We start from the raw sequence: 16,821 nt of genomic DNA, 5'->3' as shown, positions 1-16,821 counted from the left end.
AACGCCTGGCTTTTGTCAGCAGTCAGATTCAGCTGCTAAACATCCAGTTTTGGAGAGAAAGCCCACTCCTGGTACTTTGACCCTCTGTCCCAGTACACTGTGTGTGATCCCTGCTTTTTCCAAAAAAAAAAAAAAAAAAAAATCAGCACTACAAGTACCAGAATGCCCTGGGGAGGAGGGAAGGGTCAGAAAGTCAGGGCCAGCTCTGTTACTTATCATTCACAGTCTATGCAGAGCCATCCATGAACCAACTAAAGAGCTGGGTCATTGAAGGGAACCAGAACAGAGTCTGGGTCACCAACGGCTCAGAAAATCTGGCTAAGAGGAAATAAACCAAAGAAAAACAGTACTCCCGCTCATTAATTTTAAACCCAGTATCAAATGAAAAAAATACTCAGTGTATAAATATATCTATGTAGGGCCGCTATGTAAACCAGCCTCGAAGGCTGAAACAACCTTAGTGGTTTAAAATATTTATATGGACCCTTAATACTATTTTTGGTTTTTCATTTTCTAATATTTTTTTTATTTTTCATTTTGCAATTAAAATCCAATGACCAGCGATTCTCAAAAGTGTGAGGAATTTTTCTCATTTGATACTGGGTTTAAAATTAATGACCGGAAGTACTGTATTTCTTTGGTTAATTATAGTGTTTCCTGGTTGTCTGGGATTAGACAGGGCGTGGTTTTTTTAGTACTTTAAGAGGAAATAAAGCCAGGGCTGGTCTGGTGGCTCCGTGATAGTGCTATGCACTGGCACGCGCAAGACCAGGATTCGAGTTCCAGGCGAGGACTTGCACTCGGACTGCTATGGAGGCAGCACTCACGGCCCCCTGTGGGAGCGAGTCCCACTCATCGTGTACCGGTGAAGCCTAGCTGCCAGACTAAGGATCTACTTGTCATAGACTGTCCCTACAATGATTGGGGAGTTATAAAATAAGAGAAACACCCCAGGTGGTGGCAAATGAAGGCCATAGTCCAATATAAGCCGGTTCTGACTGAGCTGGAAGTCCAAAGCAGTTGGGCCAAAAGAAAGAAATCCCCGCTAGTCGAGCTAGCCTTACCTGCAGCTATGGAGAGGGGCAAAGCAAGAGTCGTTGTGCCTCAACGAGTGGCACCTACTGCTCGCAAGTTTAAACTTCTGCTAATTCAATCTCTTTTTGTGTAGGTGGGCACAAGTTCTCATTCTCCTGGCACGATGCCACTGGGGCCCAATGCCTGAGGTTCCCTTCCCCACATTAGAGACACTTTAACTCCAGTCTCAGAGAGATCTGGCACAACTTGGGAGAGCAAAGACTGCTGGAGCCAATGCAACTGTTTCCAACTAACCGAGTAGCGTCTCTCTGCGTAGATGTCAGATCTCCAGGGGGTGCGCCCAACTGCTTCTCCAGTCATCTTCTCAACCCTCCCCCCCCCCTCATCTGTCCCAGCCAGCAGAAGTCACATTCAAGACACACAAACTGGTTAATGGCTAACAGAGGAAAAGGAGGTGGAGGGGAAAGGAAAGGAGATGACCTCAGCTTCAACCATGCCAACAGGAAGCACCAGCAAGAGGCGGCAGTGTGTGTTCTCAGCTGAGCCGACCTCCCACCCGAGGTGCGTCACATACTCAGGAGAAGCACAGGGAACCAGACACGCGTAGCACGGGCTCATCAGTCCTGGACTGGAGAGGAGAAGAAAGATTGCACAGTGACAAATGATCAGAACTTGTCCTATCTCATTAGGCCTCTTCCAGTTGTCATCGGGAAGCCATTACGCATGGCTTCTCTCTTTACTCCTTCCCATCCATCTCTCATCAAGAACTCCTCACCCATTGTCTCTCTCCTTACTCCTCCTCATCCAGCTCTCATCAGAGCTGAAGCCATCGTGCACAGCCTTTTCTGCTGTGTCCTTCCAGTCTGGCTCTCGCCGGGCTTCAGACTATCACAAACTGGAGAGAGATGTGGCGTAATCCTTCAGGAAATGTTTGCGCTGTGTGATTGTTCAGACAGATGTGGACTAGCCATGCAGAGTCACATCAAATCCTCCCTCCCTCTTGCCCCCAAAAATATTTCTAGCCGCAGACTCCAGCTCCCTCCTCGTTTACTCGTCCGATTTCCAACATGGAAAACTGGCATCAGCCCAGAATCTAAAAAGCAGAAGAAATGCAGATCCTAAAGGTTTTACAGAGGAGACAGTAATTTTGTCCCTTGTCCAAGGATAAACATCCGCACATTCTGTCCTCGCCTCCCCTCTCCCTCCAGGGGAACAGTTTCTAAATGCATCTTTCCCACTTTATACCCATCCCACGCATCTTCCAGCCAGTCATCTCCAATACATAGAAAAGGGGATGAGATCCAAAGCTGGGATGAGATCAGTTTGTGGTTCTCCAGGAAGAGGCAGAGTCTCAGTAGGATAGGGCATCCGGTGCTAGGCTGGGTATTTAGCAGGAATCTAGCTTTGGAGGCTTACCACACTCCAGAATCAGAAACTTCTAGTGTGCGACAGGGGACCTTTCACACCTCCCAAATACCCAGCCTAGTTAAATGCCTTTATGTCACCGGCCTGCTTTCTGCAGGGTAGTACTGCCTCAGGATATGACCCGGGTCTTTCAGGACTTGCAAAATCATTAGCCAGTTACATCACGGCTCCTGCATGAATGCTCCTTTTCCACTCTGCAGGGTCATTCAGGGTCATTTCACGGGTTCCCTCCATGGGTCATAATTAGACCCAATTTCCATTTGCTGTCAGGAGGAGGTAGTGTTACAGGCGTATCGTTTCACCTGACTCCAGGGCAGGTTCCCCACTTTGAAATCTCCTCCAAACAGGTGTATAACATCCAAATTCTAATCTTACCAGATGAAAGGCCCACAACGATGATGAGATTTAACTGTATAAATATACAGGGAGAGCCCTGGGGGGGGGGGGGAGGGGGCGCTCCTCAACTGCTCACTCCACCCCAGCCCCATAGCCCCTCACACAGACTCTACTGCTGCCGCCAACCTGGCTGCTCAACACCAAGCAAGCGGAGCATCCCTGCAGCCTGGCAGAGGGAGGCAGGAAGCAAGAGGAGGAGGAGGGTCTGCCGCCACTCTCCACAGGCCGCCGTCATGCTTCCCGGGGCTGTCTGTAGCCAGCTCCGCAGCAAACCGTCCATGACACCATTCAACAGCTCAAAGGGTGAGGCACATCACCTCCTCCCAGCCAACAGTGACTCGAGGGACGGGGGACACTTCTTTTCCAGAATTTTATTATACAAGGACTGAGGAACGCGCCACGGCTCACGTCACTCGCCAACCCCACCGGTGGACTCTCCACTCTGGACTACATTCGTGCCTGGGTGGGGCAGGGAGAGAGCTAGAACATTCTCAGCCCCTGACCAAGTCCACGTGGATGGGAAGGGAACCTCCGAAAAAAAGAGAAAGCGATAATAATTGCACGGCAACATCCAAAGGAATGTTCCCCGCCTGCATGAGCGGGATGGGCGCATTTTAGAAGATGTCTTGTACTTGCTCTGTTGGGGGTAGGTGCCTGTGTGAGTTCAGCAGAGAAAGATGTGGCTCAGAAGGCTCGCACAGCTGTGAGAGGATGGGAGGGGGTGGTGTAGATGTTGCTAGTTTAGGTGGTATGTGTTGTCAGATTGGCGAAGGAACGTGAGTGGTGTGAACCTTTACCCCCTTGCATGCCCCACATTCTCCCTCTACCTCTCTCCTCCCCACCCAAGGGGAGATCGTGTGTACATGTTGTGTCATGATGAGTGGGGAGAGGATGTGTATGTGTGTGACCCTCCCCCGAGAATGTGAAGGGGGGGTAAGTGAGTATGAAGGGGGGGGGGGCAAGTTTGTTTGTGCACCCTTTGCCCTCCACCCCATTGCAATGGACTCCCACCCCCACCTAGCTGGGCACTTCCCTGTCCCTTAACCCTTTCCCTCCCACCTCAGGCTCAGGCCTCTTTTCCTGCCGTTAGTGGAGCCCAGAACTCCCCATCTGCCCCTTCTGAGGCCAGCTCTGCCACTCCTTTTTCTCTCTTGCGTTAGGGGGGGGCCTGGAAAACCCCACCAGCCTTGCTTCTGTTGGTGCCACTGCCATCACCACCCTGTGGTGCAGATGCTGCTGCTCCTCCCTTGCTGCCTGCAGGCCTCCCACTGCTCTGGCGGAGCACCGGGATGCCTGCACAGACCCAGCTCAGTGATCACCCAGAGCCCCTAATAGTTTTATAATATAGCGAGACACAGCCCCCATGAAAGGAGAAAACTCCTCACACAGGCTCAGCAGGGCAGGTAAGGAGCTGCCCGCCACACCAATCCTGCCCGGCCTGTACGAGAGCTGCAGAGTAAGCACACAGCTCACCGATCATCTCGGGAGGGCACAGCCCTTAGCACATATGAAGCCCTGAAAGTGTCAAGAAAATAACTTTAGGGTTAATATTCAGCCTCGGAGAGTCCAACTAAGTTAGCCAGAAAAACTTATCCAGTTAACTTGTATTGGACATTCAGTGGCCCGGGTGCACTTTTGAATATACCTGGCTATCCAAGAGTTAAGCCGGACAACTCTGCTCCACCCAAAATGCCTCCAAACCACTCCTGACTTAGTTGGCTATCTACTTAATCAGGCCAGGGGTGGTAAGAACGGCAGGATTTTCAAAACTCGCGGTTAGCCCAGCTGAGTCCGGAATTAGCCCGATAAACCATTTCAACACGGACCTCTTTCTATTTAAAAATTACTTTTTTCCTTTCAAGAGATATGGGCATAGCAAGAAAAGGCACTTAAACAGTCAAAGTGCCTCCTTAAATAATCCCATAATCAGCCAGGGCACTGGAGAACAGTCAAAAAAAATTAGCCACAAGGGGGCACCATAGGGAAAGGGACGATATTTTTGGCAAATGGAGGGTAATTTTTATTTTCTGATTGGTTCAGGAAAAAAAATAGGACAAAACAGAATATTTATAGCTTTCCTTGGATGCTGAAACTGTAATTCAGAGAAGCTATCTGCTTTCTAATCTTTTTTTTACAAAAATGATACCAGGTCTCTGCTGTACTGTTAATCATCTGAAAGTAGGGCCAGGGCAATGCCAATAGACCCCTTAAGCAAACCATCAGCCATAGGCTCCCAATCCTCCACCCAGCCCCAGGAGCATTCCTCTTCCTCTCCCACATCCCAACCATCACCAGCCCCAGGAGCATTCCTCCTCCCCCTCAACCACCACCAGTCCCAGGAGCATTCCTCCTCCTCTTCTTCATCCCCCCTCCCCCTCAACCACCACCAGTCCCAGGAGCATTCCTCCTCCCCCTCAACCACCACCAGTCCCAGGAGCATTCCTCCTCCCCCTCAACCACCACCAGTCCCAGGAGCATTCCTCCTCCTCTTCTTCATCCCCCCTCCCCCTCAACCACCACCAGTCCCAGGCACCTTCCTTTTCCTCTCTCCCACTCTCCCCCAAACCGCAGCCCTAGGAATATTCTTTTTTACTCTTTCCCTCACAGTCCCAGGACTCTGCGTGCCGAGAAAGCTGCTGGGAGTATTTTTCATCAGCTCCTACCACTATTTTGTCTCTGCTGCGCATTTCCTATGCGCATCTTAAAGCAGATGTCTCAACTCGATCTTTGCTTGTGGACAGAGGAGTCTTCTTCTTCAATTCCAAACTTTATTAACAGGTAAAACAAATAACGTTTTACTGTCCATAAACGAGATAACAGTGACCAGAGCAGTCCGGGCCACAGAAATAAAGGCAAGGAAATGGAGGATTATTCTACAGGGTTGGCTGGAATTGCTGCTGATTCACAAAGGCCAGACAGACATGGCCAGAGTTGACAGAAAACACATGTGGAAAAGCACCTAGGAACCCTCTGCTTCCAAGTCACAGGTTAACCCTTTCGAGACAGCTACACTGAAATCAGCAGAAACAGCGAATACAGAATAAAGGCATGAACAATAGCATTAGCAAACAGAAACAGACAAGCTGCTGTGGATAAACAGAGAAACAGCTGTGGAGAAAGCACAGCTGCTCTAGGTGACGCCCAGGGAGCCCAGCCGGCAGTTTTAGTGCTGCCATGAACCTAGAAGTGAAGCCGGGTCACGGCCCCTCTGAAAGCCCCTGCCATGGGAGAGTGCTGGGGGAGCCAGGGAGCTAGAGGAAGCGGCAGGGAATACATTGATAAGCTCCTGCCACTACAGCAGGGATCGGGGCCTGATTGAAGTAAGCCCTGCTATACTGCTGCTGCCACCCCCAAAACTGTGATGCTCTAGGCAGCTGCCTAATTCGGCTAGTGTTTCTGCCAGCCCTGTCACAAATGCACTCCTCCGCGCCCCCCCCCCCCCCCCAGGTAAACAAATAACCAACATCAGGAAATATTTTCTTCATGGAGAGGGTGGTGGTGGCCTGGAATGCCCTTCCGGAAGAGGTGGCGAGGAGGAAAATAGAAAACAAATTCAAAAGGGCACGGGATAAACACTGTGGATCCCTAAAGTCTAGAAGCTGGAAACGAAGGAAAGGGTGCATGGAGGTAACCTGCACGGAGAGGCACTTACTACCCTTAACAGAAGGCATAGGATTACTTGAGGCTTTTGATGCAACTGCAACATTGCTCTCTGCTTTGGTGGAGGGGAAAAAAGGGGGAACTGGATTCAGACGATAGCCAATGCTGGGCCCTGACTTTTAGTCTAGGGTACAGCTACCCAGACATTAGGGGAAAAGCCCAGGACTCCTCCAGCCCCCCCAATCTTCTCACTCTCCCTTCCTTCTATCCCCCCACCTCCTCTGCCCATCCTGTCAGTCCTCTCACTCTTCCCCCTGACCCCTGCGCTTCTTCTCCCTGTCCTCAGGTCTTGACTGGGGCCAGCTCTGCTGACTTCCTCACTCTTGGATTTTTAAGAATGCTTCTGCCACCTCCTGCTCCCTAGGCTATCTTGTCAGCCCAGAAGATGCATGCACCTTCGGTATGTGGGCAAGTACATTTTTCATACTTTAGGGATCTGTGAAGATATATTTTTCAAGTAGTTAGACATTCCTAAAATAAAAAGTGCAGGCCTAGTAATACCTAATACATGTTGCTAGTGTTCTGTGGGATCTCTTTGGGAGGCTACAGAAACAGCCACACAGCTGTAAAACAAAGAACCGAGGGGGCTAGAGGGGGAGGGGTACAGGCGGTAATTTGAATGCTTTCTGTAAATAATTCAGGAAGGAAGCACAGCAACTAAAAATGCTCCCTCCCAGAGGTGGCTGTGGCCCCAGGGCCTGGGAGGCACCAAACAGTAATTCATTTTGCTGGAAGTGAACTCGGCTCAATACTAGCAAGGTGCCACCATGCCCGCTGAAGAATCACACACCCCACCTCTTTTCTCATACACGCCTACAGAACTGATATCATTCCCCGTACCCTGCGAGGTGCCACACTATCAAGTAGGGTGCCAGCTCATGCCACTGTGGTGGTAGCTTTAGTGCAAACAGGCCCGACATAATCCAGTCTTAGAGGTGACAGGCTCTGCACCAACCCCTCGAGCCAGTACCAGCTGAAATGCCAGTAGAGTAAGCTTCCTCCAGGCAGTGCCCCATTAATGCTTGCTAGCAGCCAGAATTTCTTCCTCGTCCCTCCCCCACTTTAGTTCTGCTTCCCCATTTGCAAAATTATTGGTATAAGCATGTAGACCACAAAAAGGAAGAAATGCAGATTAACCGCTCATACACCTATTCAGCTGGAAACTACTCATCAACTACTCCCCCTCCCCCATTCAAAGGCCTATAGTGACTGAGGGACAGAAAGCTGGTTCATCCCTGCGTTGCCTGTTGGTCTAAGTCTGCATGAGAGCATTGACCTGTGCCTTTCTGAAAGAAGGAAGTGAAATTCTCTTTGTTTTCTTTCTGCTTCCTCTGAATATGATAAAAGCCTGAGAGGGTGATTACTGGGGCTGAGAATGCCTTTGCACAAGGGGAGGGGCGGGGGGGGGGGAGAAAGGTTTACAAGCTGAGAAGGGAGTGCATGGAGGGGTGAGTGCAATATTACCACCCATCCTTAGTCTCTTACAAACACTCCTCAAGGACTGAGGTTCTGATACCACCATTGCTGGTGCACAGCTCAGCCCTATCACCACAGTAGGCCCATGCATCCCAACATGCACTGGGAGCAGACAATGAGTTTTGTATAGTGCTGTGTACCCAGATGACCAAATGTAAAAAATTAAATTCAAATAGAAACATGCAGACTTGCGCAGTCGTTCAGGTGCCAAGTGCTGTGCACAGACAGGTGGAAGGTCCCTAGTTTAATCCCCCATCCCTCCTTTCCAGGTGGACTGGAGCGGAGGATACTGCAGCATCAGCACTCACACGTCCGGGAAGAAGAGTCATCATCACTCAAGGATCTAGTGGCCAGAACTGGACCTATGACTGCAGGTTTCCAGAAGCCACTCTAGTGTATGGCCCCCAGCCCAGGACCATCACTGCAATCCCCAGGAAAATCCCCAGAGTGCCAGATCCCAACATTAGTGCAGACTGAGTAGGAGGCAACTGCAAGTTTAAAATATATATATTTTTTTTAATTTATTTCATGCTTTTCATCCAGAGTGCTCAAAGCATGTTACAACAGATAAAAAAAAACCCCATAGCATTCAAGATATAGAGTAATAAAAATTCAGACTTGAAGAAAAGCACATAAAAGTGATCATAGCTCACAGACATACTGGTTCAGTTATATTAGTGGCTTTCTGGAGGTAAGAGGTATACATTCAGTAAGGTGTGTGGTAGCAACAGAGTATTTTAAGGTGCCTTTTATAGTACCCTATTATTTGAGTATTTAAGGTTCAGAAAGCAGCAATGTCACAGACTCACATCTTATGCTGTGTTTTGAACTGGGAAGGCAGCTTCAAAAAGTAATTTTTCTAGTAATTTTCTGAAGACTGAACAAATCCCTTGCAAGCATGATGTTGATGGGAAGGGAATTACAGAGATATGTATGTGTGTACAACATTATTTATAATATTTTGGGGTTTTTTGTTATCTATAAATATACACACACACGAGCTACCCAGGCCATGCTGTAGAGTTTTTGTAAATTCCTGCCCGGCCATGAAATAGTTAAGAGGAAACAGCGGGCTCTTCGGCCTCAGCCCGTGTGACGTCAGCGGCGCGGAGCATGCCCGGTCTGGGTGAATTCCTGACCCCCCCCCCCCCCGCGAGCAGACAAGCCGCCACAAGAGCCAGCGAGAAGTGACAGCGCCAACCTCAGCCCCGGGATCCTGCGAGAGAAAGGGGGCTCATGCTTTACCCTCATCCCGAGCTGTCTCGGGCCGCTGCCTGGCGCCTCCTACTCCCTTCCCTGCAACTGAACCGGCAGCGACCCAAACCAAAGCACTTTATACAGAGAGAAAGGCACAAACGTACACGCGGCGCCTTTCATCCAAACTGTATTCCAAGGCACTTTATAGCGCACACGAAGTCGCATGTCTCACACACATCCAAGCCTATAGGCGCTCCTGGGGGGAGGGGACGGTAGATTACGAAATGCACCAGTCTGGCAAAAAAATCTAACAGAAAATGTTAAATGTATTAACTTTAACGTGACACAGTAGGGTTTGAGAGGAGAAATTGTCGCAAAATCCTGCTACTAATTATCCAGTAAGTTTGTCTTGCTTTTTTTGCTTTTCTTTGATTTACACATTAAAAGGTCTGTGCTATATTAAACACGGACTGAGCTTTGGCCTCCATTTTTTCCCAGCAATATTCAGGTGCTCAGCAATATACAGCAGATCTGGCCCGGGAGTCATGGAGCAGGGACGCACATGGAGGCACGAAAGGGGGGGGTATATTTTTAAAAATCGGTTTTTGGAGTCAGCAATTTCTTCCTGCGCCTTTGCAGCTCAACCAGAGCTGGCCTTTATTTGTAACTATCCAGAGATATTTCACTCTTTTTAAATCCACTCCCACCTCACTTAGCCCAGTCCTCACTCAGCGGTCACGCCCCAGGGCTCCTTCCCTAATCCTGCTATCAGGGGCCCTATAAAAGCAGCCATCCGAGCGTCACCCTTGCATGATAACTTGGCCAGGTTTAGGGTTCCTAATCTACATTGTGGATCTTGGGGACTCTGCTGCCCGAAGTGTAGCCCCGATTTCCAGAGTTCATGCTCTTGCCTGGCATTTGCCATTTCTTGGGGGTGTGGAGGTGTTCCTGGAGGGGGGGGGGATTTGGGGGGGCCATAGGTGACCTCGCTAAACGATGGGGAGGATTCAGCCCTGTCTCGCTCCCATCCTCTGCCCGCCTTCGGTTCTCGCTTTCCCCCCACCCCCCTCAGTCATGCTGTGTCACCGCGGTTTCCCTTTTCAACATTTTTCTGTGGGATGTCCAAACCCCTTCCTGCAGATACTTTTCTGAAAGTGAGCCTTATATGGGAAAGGCATCTGAGAGCGCTCTGACCCGTGCTGGAATGGCTCTTTCCACCCCCCTCCCCCTACCGAGCTCCGGGTATACACATAGCACCTTGGAGGGGCCAGCGGTCCTGCCACCTCCCCGACTCGGTCCTGGAGGGCGTGTGTCGTCGTCGTCGTCCCCCCCCCAAAAAAAAGACAAAACACAACATCAGGTACTGGGCTATATAGGCGGGTTTTCGCGTGGGTATTCACTTCTCTTATTACGCGCCCCCTCCCCTACCACGGTTCTCCCTCCACCTCGCGCATTCTGCCCTTTCCCTGCAAAGACTATCAGGAAGCGAAACTAAAATTTCTTGCAAACCCGGTTCCAGTACTTCTGGAGCGTTAAGCAAAACGTGCACAGGGTCTGGGGAAGCTGCAACTAGCAGCCCTGAGCCAGACCCGACCCAGCTCGGCGCTTTATAGGGTGTCCCCAGGAAGCCCCCAAAACACCTTACCAAGCTCTATAATTCATATCTAGAGAGCTTTAAGGATCTCAAGTACACGCCGCAACTTAAAAAAAAATCCATCCCCAAACTCTTTAAAAGTCAGAGATAGCCATCACGTTCTGCTACAGTAAAGTTGTTTTTCTGTTTTGTTTTTATTTTTTTAATGACCATAATATGCCCCGTTGGTAGGATCGAAGTGTCATCAGGTCAAAGTTGCACACACGGTACATGAGGCTTACTAATGTTCTAGCCTAAAGGTTTCCGAAAACAATAATCCGCCACCAAAGCAAGCTTCCTGTGTGTCACCTTTTCTTTCAAACTGGACAGTTTCCTCCCCTGCTGCTCCTTTGGGCTCTAGCTCACTTGGGACTGGGAGGGATCTGAGCCTTCATTCGCAACTACAGGAAGATTATTTTTTTTTTTTATCCCCTTCCAAAGTACTTTAATCCAGTCTTTGCAGTGACTCTCGTCAACTAGCGGTCACGCCCTCCTTTCTCTTCTGGAATTTTGCAGTTATTTTATCTGCTTAGATTAAAAAAAAAAAAAAAAAGTATCAAATGCAAAACGACATCTGCCCTCCAGAGAAAGGATTCTATTCCTTTGGCCTCCAAACTTCTCCCTTCTCTCAACTCCTGCACATTCACCAGTCCTAACGTCCTTTTCCAGTTTTCTACCTGTGCTGGGCCTCCAGATTACCAGCAGCAGGGATGGCCCCTGTGCAAATGAGAAATAGAGAGAAGAAGCAGGTAACAGAGGATGTAGAGGTTCAGGGTGGGGACAATGACAACACCAGGGAACACCAATGCCCTACCCATAGCATCTAGATCAGCCCTGGGGAGGAAGAAAATAGGCCCCTGACATATTATCCAGAAATCCATAAGCATTATCTATGAATAATTTAGCCTTTACTGTGCATGACAGCAGGAAGCAAAAAGGCTAAAGACAGCAAGAAAAGCATAACTGGACAGAGAAAATAACCTATCCTGGTGTCAGTATTTCAGACAGTGGGTTCATGGCAGTGTAAGTGCTTTCTAATCCTTTCCAAATCCTCAGGCTCCCAAACACTCTCCTAAATTCAAGGGTTAATAATCCCAACTCCGCCTCTCAGGCACCTCCCTAACCTCTGGGATTAGTGATCCATCTCAAGGTCTCGGACACATCTATATCCTCGAGCATGACTAATCATCTCAGGCCCTAACCTCGGGGATTAATAATCCATCTCATAGTCTCTGGCATCTCCCAACCTCAGGGATTAACACAATTCACTATCTTTGCTCAGCAATAGCTCAATATGGAATAGCAGGGGCTGCTGCAGGGCAAGAATGAGGTGCATTGGCAGCGCTGTACGTAGGGGGAGGGGGTCATCTCAATACTGGAAAAGCAGGGGGTACTGCAGGGCAGAAGGGAGGTGCAGAAGCAGAGCTGTGTTTAGGGTCTCAATAATGGAACAGTAGCAGGTGTCCCTTCTCTCATCTGTATGGAGGAGGAGAGAAATCCCGGATTAGAACTGAGGCACAAGGAGGGAACACAATTTGCCAAGGCTACACAATCAATGGCAAAATCGGGATTAGCACTCAAGAATCTAAGGAGATTCCTGACTCCTTGCCCTGCTTCTCTCCTGTCACTGCAGTCATCTCTAATTCTTGAACACAAAAAACAGGGACCTGCATTTTCAACTAACCAAAGCATATGAAAATGACCCACCTTCGCAGAAAGAGAAACCTTACCATATGCAAATCCCTCTGGTGCACAGCCACGAGGGACACTAACCAGCTAACTGATCTGTGACCTGAGGTCTGCAAGCCATCTAATCCCTGCCACAGAGTCTCTCACATGGGGCTTAATACCAGGGAAGAATGAGCAGTAGACTCAGTCTGCTCTCTCGAAGGTTCTTTAGCAAAATTGGGGATGCCAGATGTGCTGTTTCACCCTGTTGTAACGCTGGACTGGCAGACCCTACTCTTTTAGGGCCTGATGCAATAAAAGCGTGCAGAAAACAGGCGCTCAATGTGAGTGCCCGTTTCCCTAACACGCACCCATTCACCTCTCCTGGGTGCACGATGCAGTATGTTAAAGAGGTGCCATGCTAAAAACGGACGTGCTAGGGATAAACCGTGCAACTCCCAACGCATCCTTGGCATCAGGTGCCCAGGAGACTTGGCTTTGCAGATTAGGAAAATGGACGCTGGTAAATTGGGTGTCCGTTTCCCTAACCTGACCACCATCAGGACTTTTTTTTTTTTTTCATGCTGCTGCTGCTTTCTGTGGTTCCTCCCTACTTAGTTTCGCGATGATATTAAATCGGAGGAACCATAGGAAAGCAGTATTTTTTGCTTTTCGGTTGAGGCTTGGGGTGTGTCGAGACTTAACGTTAGCTCCAGTACCGGCGGTAATCTTTGCATGTTAAAACATGCGCGTCGGGCGCTCAGTGATTTTTTTTTGCATCGGGGGTACTAGCTAATAGCTTCATTTACATGGCATTTACACGCTGGTTTGGATGTGCATTTTGGATGCGCTAATCCCATTATTACATCGAGAGTTTTTCTAGTGCGTCCAAAACGCGCATTCAACCACACATCACGCTGTGCGCTAGGCTGAGCACCCGATATCGCATCTATATATTAAGGAGAAACTGGAAAGTATAGGTCCAGGGATGCAACAGCGTATGCCAGGCCCTTCCTGGCTGATCTGGTGCCAGCTGATGGCCCTTTCCAGTTTCAGTTACTGGAAACCAAAGCGCATTGGCCCAGGCCAGCGCAAATCCAAACATGAACTCAGATTTAAAGATAAGTAATTATTCACCTTTTTGAAATTTACAGGGGACTTAAAGTGACCAGCTCCAGGAAGAAGAATAGTAATTAAAACAGCGGGAGGGTAGCGGATAAAAAACAGGGCACACACCCAGGAGGGGATGGTGACAGCTGGTTCGCTCCATTATCCTGCCGAGTGCTCTGTGGCGGCAGCGTGCGACAGCCAATAGAGGGCCCTAGAACTCTGCCCAGGGGCCCTAAGAGAGCCAATCAAAAGCCTCTTTATCCAGTAAGCGCCATCAGAGGGGGGAGGCTGGCCCAGAGCTGAGGCATGGGCAGGAAAAGTGATTCCCAGTCTCTGATGAGGGGACCAGGCAACGCTGTAACACCTCATTTGTGCGCTGCAGAGTTTGAGTGTGCACATGGTGCGGTCGCATAGTGCTATACAGCTGCTTTCCCTTCCAAATAGTGGCCGGCTCTCTCACCAGGACTGTAGCTTTGAAATCCAGATAGAGAATGGACTTGCCCAAACCCAGCAGCAGCAGCAGCAGCATGGAAGCAGGACCCATCCTGAAAATATTCCAGCACCGCAGCTGCAGGGCAGGGCCACATGAACAGGTGTGACAGGAGGGGGGGTAAATGCAGACAAGAAGCCTGTCAATCCGGCATCTGTGGCTACCGAAGAATGGGGGTGCGTGGGGTGGAGGCATCTTCCAATCGGACCCCTTCTCCTGCAGCGAGTGCTAAAGCTAGGCAGCAGCTGTACAGAGAGGAGAGAGAAGGGCATATCCTAAACTGAACCAAAGCCAGAAGAGAAATGGACAAGTCCTGCACCAAGGCAACTGTCCTGTCTTACCCCTGGGAAATATTTTGAGATTCCTCTGGTTACCAGTTCCAGCCTTTATGGTTTGTACTGGTGAGTAGTGTGAGTTGTACTTTGCACTGCAGCAGGGACCTCTCTCCAGTAGTGAAATCACTGGTAAGCAGCACCTCAAAAGCTGGATACCTGCCTGGGACTCTGTATTTCAACAGATGCACGACACAAGCTCAACAAATCCCCAGGCTTGTGTGAATGTTGTATACAAGGCAGCAGTGGGGTCACACCCAGGTAACAAAAGCAATTGCTTAGGGTGGCAAATACCATGGCAGAAGAGCAGAAGAGGAACCCGTTTCACAGAAGGACTGCCAGCATGGCACTTCATTCACTCTGGCGCTCTGGTCCTGCCTATGGGCAACAAAATCTTAAATCCAGCCCTGGACACCCCCCTCAAAAGCAAGGTCAGGCAATATAGGATGGGAAGGGGGACTCTCTTGATGAAAAGGTCAGTATTTGAAGTGAGGAGAGGGGTCAGTCACCACAGGGATTAGGGTTATTTGGGGGGGGGGGGGGGGGGTTACTCCACTAGGGATCCAGCATTACCACTGCAGAACTGCTACATTTCTGGTTCTAGGACAGAGAATTTTTTATTTTTTTTTTGCAGGTCCTGGTTTTGAACTTACATCCCCGTGCACTGTAGGATTTTTAGTGCCCTATTTTATCCACTGAAATCGGCACGGCAAGTAGCAGAATGCATCAGGATGGCACGGTCTTAAATCCAGGACTGGTCTGAAATCTCCCTCCTGGAACTGGAGAGCTTAACAGCACTGCCACTGTGATGGCTGGGGGGAGGGGAGGAGGTCAGAGATCAGCTGTCCCTGAGCAGTTACTCTCGGACAAATACACTGTGAAAAAGAATCGTTTCCCAGTCTTATACAGTTATCTATACCAGCCCACGCCATTGCAACACCAGACAGTACAAGACTGTGCCTGGAAGATAACTCAGCTCGCAGTTCAAGTCAGTAAGATCCTGTTTTTCGGTAGGAATTTGATTCCTTATCTAAACAGATTCTTGCGTTCAAAGCTTCAGGCAGCTCTGCATATATCCTTGCCTCGCTCAAGTAACCTGTGGGCGCAACTGTACTGTTCGTCATCATTATACCATGCGGGTATTACAGTGCAGGCAAGACCAACGGTACACAGACAACTGACGAGACGATAGAACAAATAATAATGAGACCCATGAAGAATGCCAAAAGATACCGCAAGGCTGCTACGAAAGAGGCAAGCAGATGTTCTTGAAGGACCACTGTCACTCCCTCGGGAATGAATCATAAACATGTACAGATATGATCAGAATCCCATTTGTAAAATAAAACGTCTCGTTGCTCCTCAAAACACAAGCAGACACAAGTAAAGCGCTGTCAGACAAGGGACTTGGTCTGAATAAAGTTGGCATGAAAACCTATTGAACAGATGGGGGTAAGAAGTTTATTGGGCAATGACTAAGCCACCCAACTTGTAAGGGCCTGGAGAGCCAAGAGATTTCTAGCCACGGGGGGGAGGAAGCAGACTTCGGGTGGCTGTTTGCAAACAGAAACCGGATTCTTTGGGATCTCAAAAAAAAAAAGCCCTCCCGAGCCACTTTCCTTTGTAACAATAAACTCCCAGTGCCCGTCCCCGTCCAGAGCCGACCAGGAAACTCTCTCAGCCCGGCACTTACCTCATCTCCAAAGCTCAGATTTGACACAATCACCTTTATTCCGGGGTGGGAGGGGGCGGACCCCTCTCTTCGGCTTCAGCTTTATAGATCTAATTCTTTTTTTTTTTTTTAATCCTTTTTATGGAGTGAGGAGGGGGGCTTGTGCTGGATCCGTTTCAGCCGGACGGCGGAGGTGAGGACCAAGCCCAGCTCAGTTTCCTGCTTTCTCAGCCGATCCTGCACGGGGGGGAATCAGGTGCTTCTCTTGCCGCTCTCGCACGCTCGGCTCTTCTGCTCTCTTTGGGTCCCGATTTCCGGCCTCCTCTCCTCGTTTAATAAAATAAAACCGGGCTTCTTTCTTTTGTTGGTTACAGTGTTGCTGCTACTTTGCTACATTTCTTTCCAAAATTACACTCCCCGATTCCACACAATGCATTGCACTATTTCCTCCCGGGGCAAAGCCCTGCCCTTAAAATGGCCATGCCAGCCCTACCTTCTTAAAAGGGCCACGCCGCGCTCCTCTCCTCCCACACAGCTCTCAAGAGGTCCAGACAGTAAAATCAATCCTGGCCTGCTCTTCCTGCTTCTTAAAAGCTTTTATTAATGTCTGAACAGGGCTCTTCTATAAAAGGGTTTTGTGCAGTACCTTTCCCCTCTGGGAGATGGCTGAACAGTGTGCACAGCAGGGAAGATGCACCCACTCCAGAGAGTTGATGATCTGAGTTTG

The 16,821-nt window shown here is 49.3% G+C and overlaps 1 protein-coding gene across 2 annotated transcripts in view; it reads right to left on the bottom strand.

Annotated features, from left to right (window-relative positions):
• Nucleotides 1-16,552, bottom strand: part of VASP (vasodilator stimulated phosphoprotein) — a 45,494-nt gene extending 28,942 nt beyond the window's left edge. For both annotated transcript variants that reach the window (XM_029619392.1, XM_029619393.1), the window contains exon 1: nucleotides 16,116-16,552. In XM_029619392.1, the coding sequence (XP_029475252.1) occupies nucleotides 16,116-16,120 (5 nt within the window). In that variant the 5' untranslated portion in view covers nucleotides 16,121-16,552. The remainder of the gene's footprint in view (nucleotides 1-16,115) is intronic.
• Nucleotides 16,553-16,821: the final 269 nt, after the last annotated feature.

Source organism: Rhinatrema bivittatum, chromosome 11, assembly GCF_901001135.1.
Source record: "Rhinatrema bivittatum chromosome 11, aRhiBiv1.1, whole genome shotgun sequence".
Taxonomy (NCBI): Eukaryota; Metazoa; Chordata; class Amphibia; order Gymnophiona; family Rhinatrematidae; genus Rhinatrema; species Rhinatrema bivittatum.
Note: the sequence above shows the minus strand (reverse complement) of the source record. Positions and strands in the feature narration are given on the sequence as shown.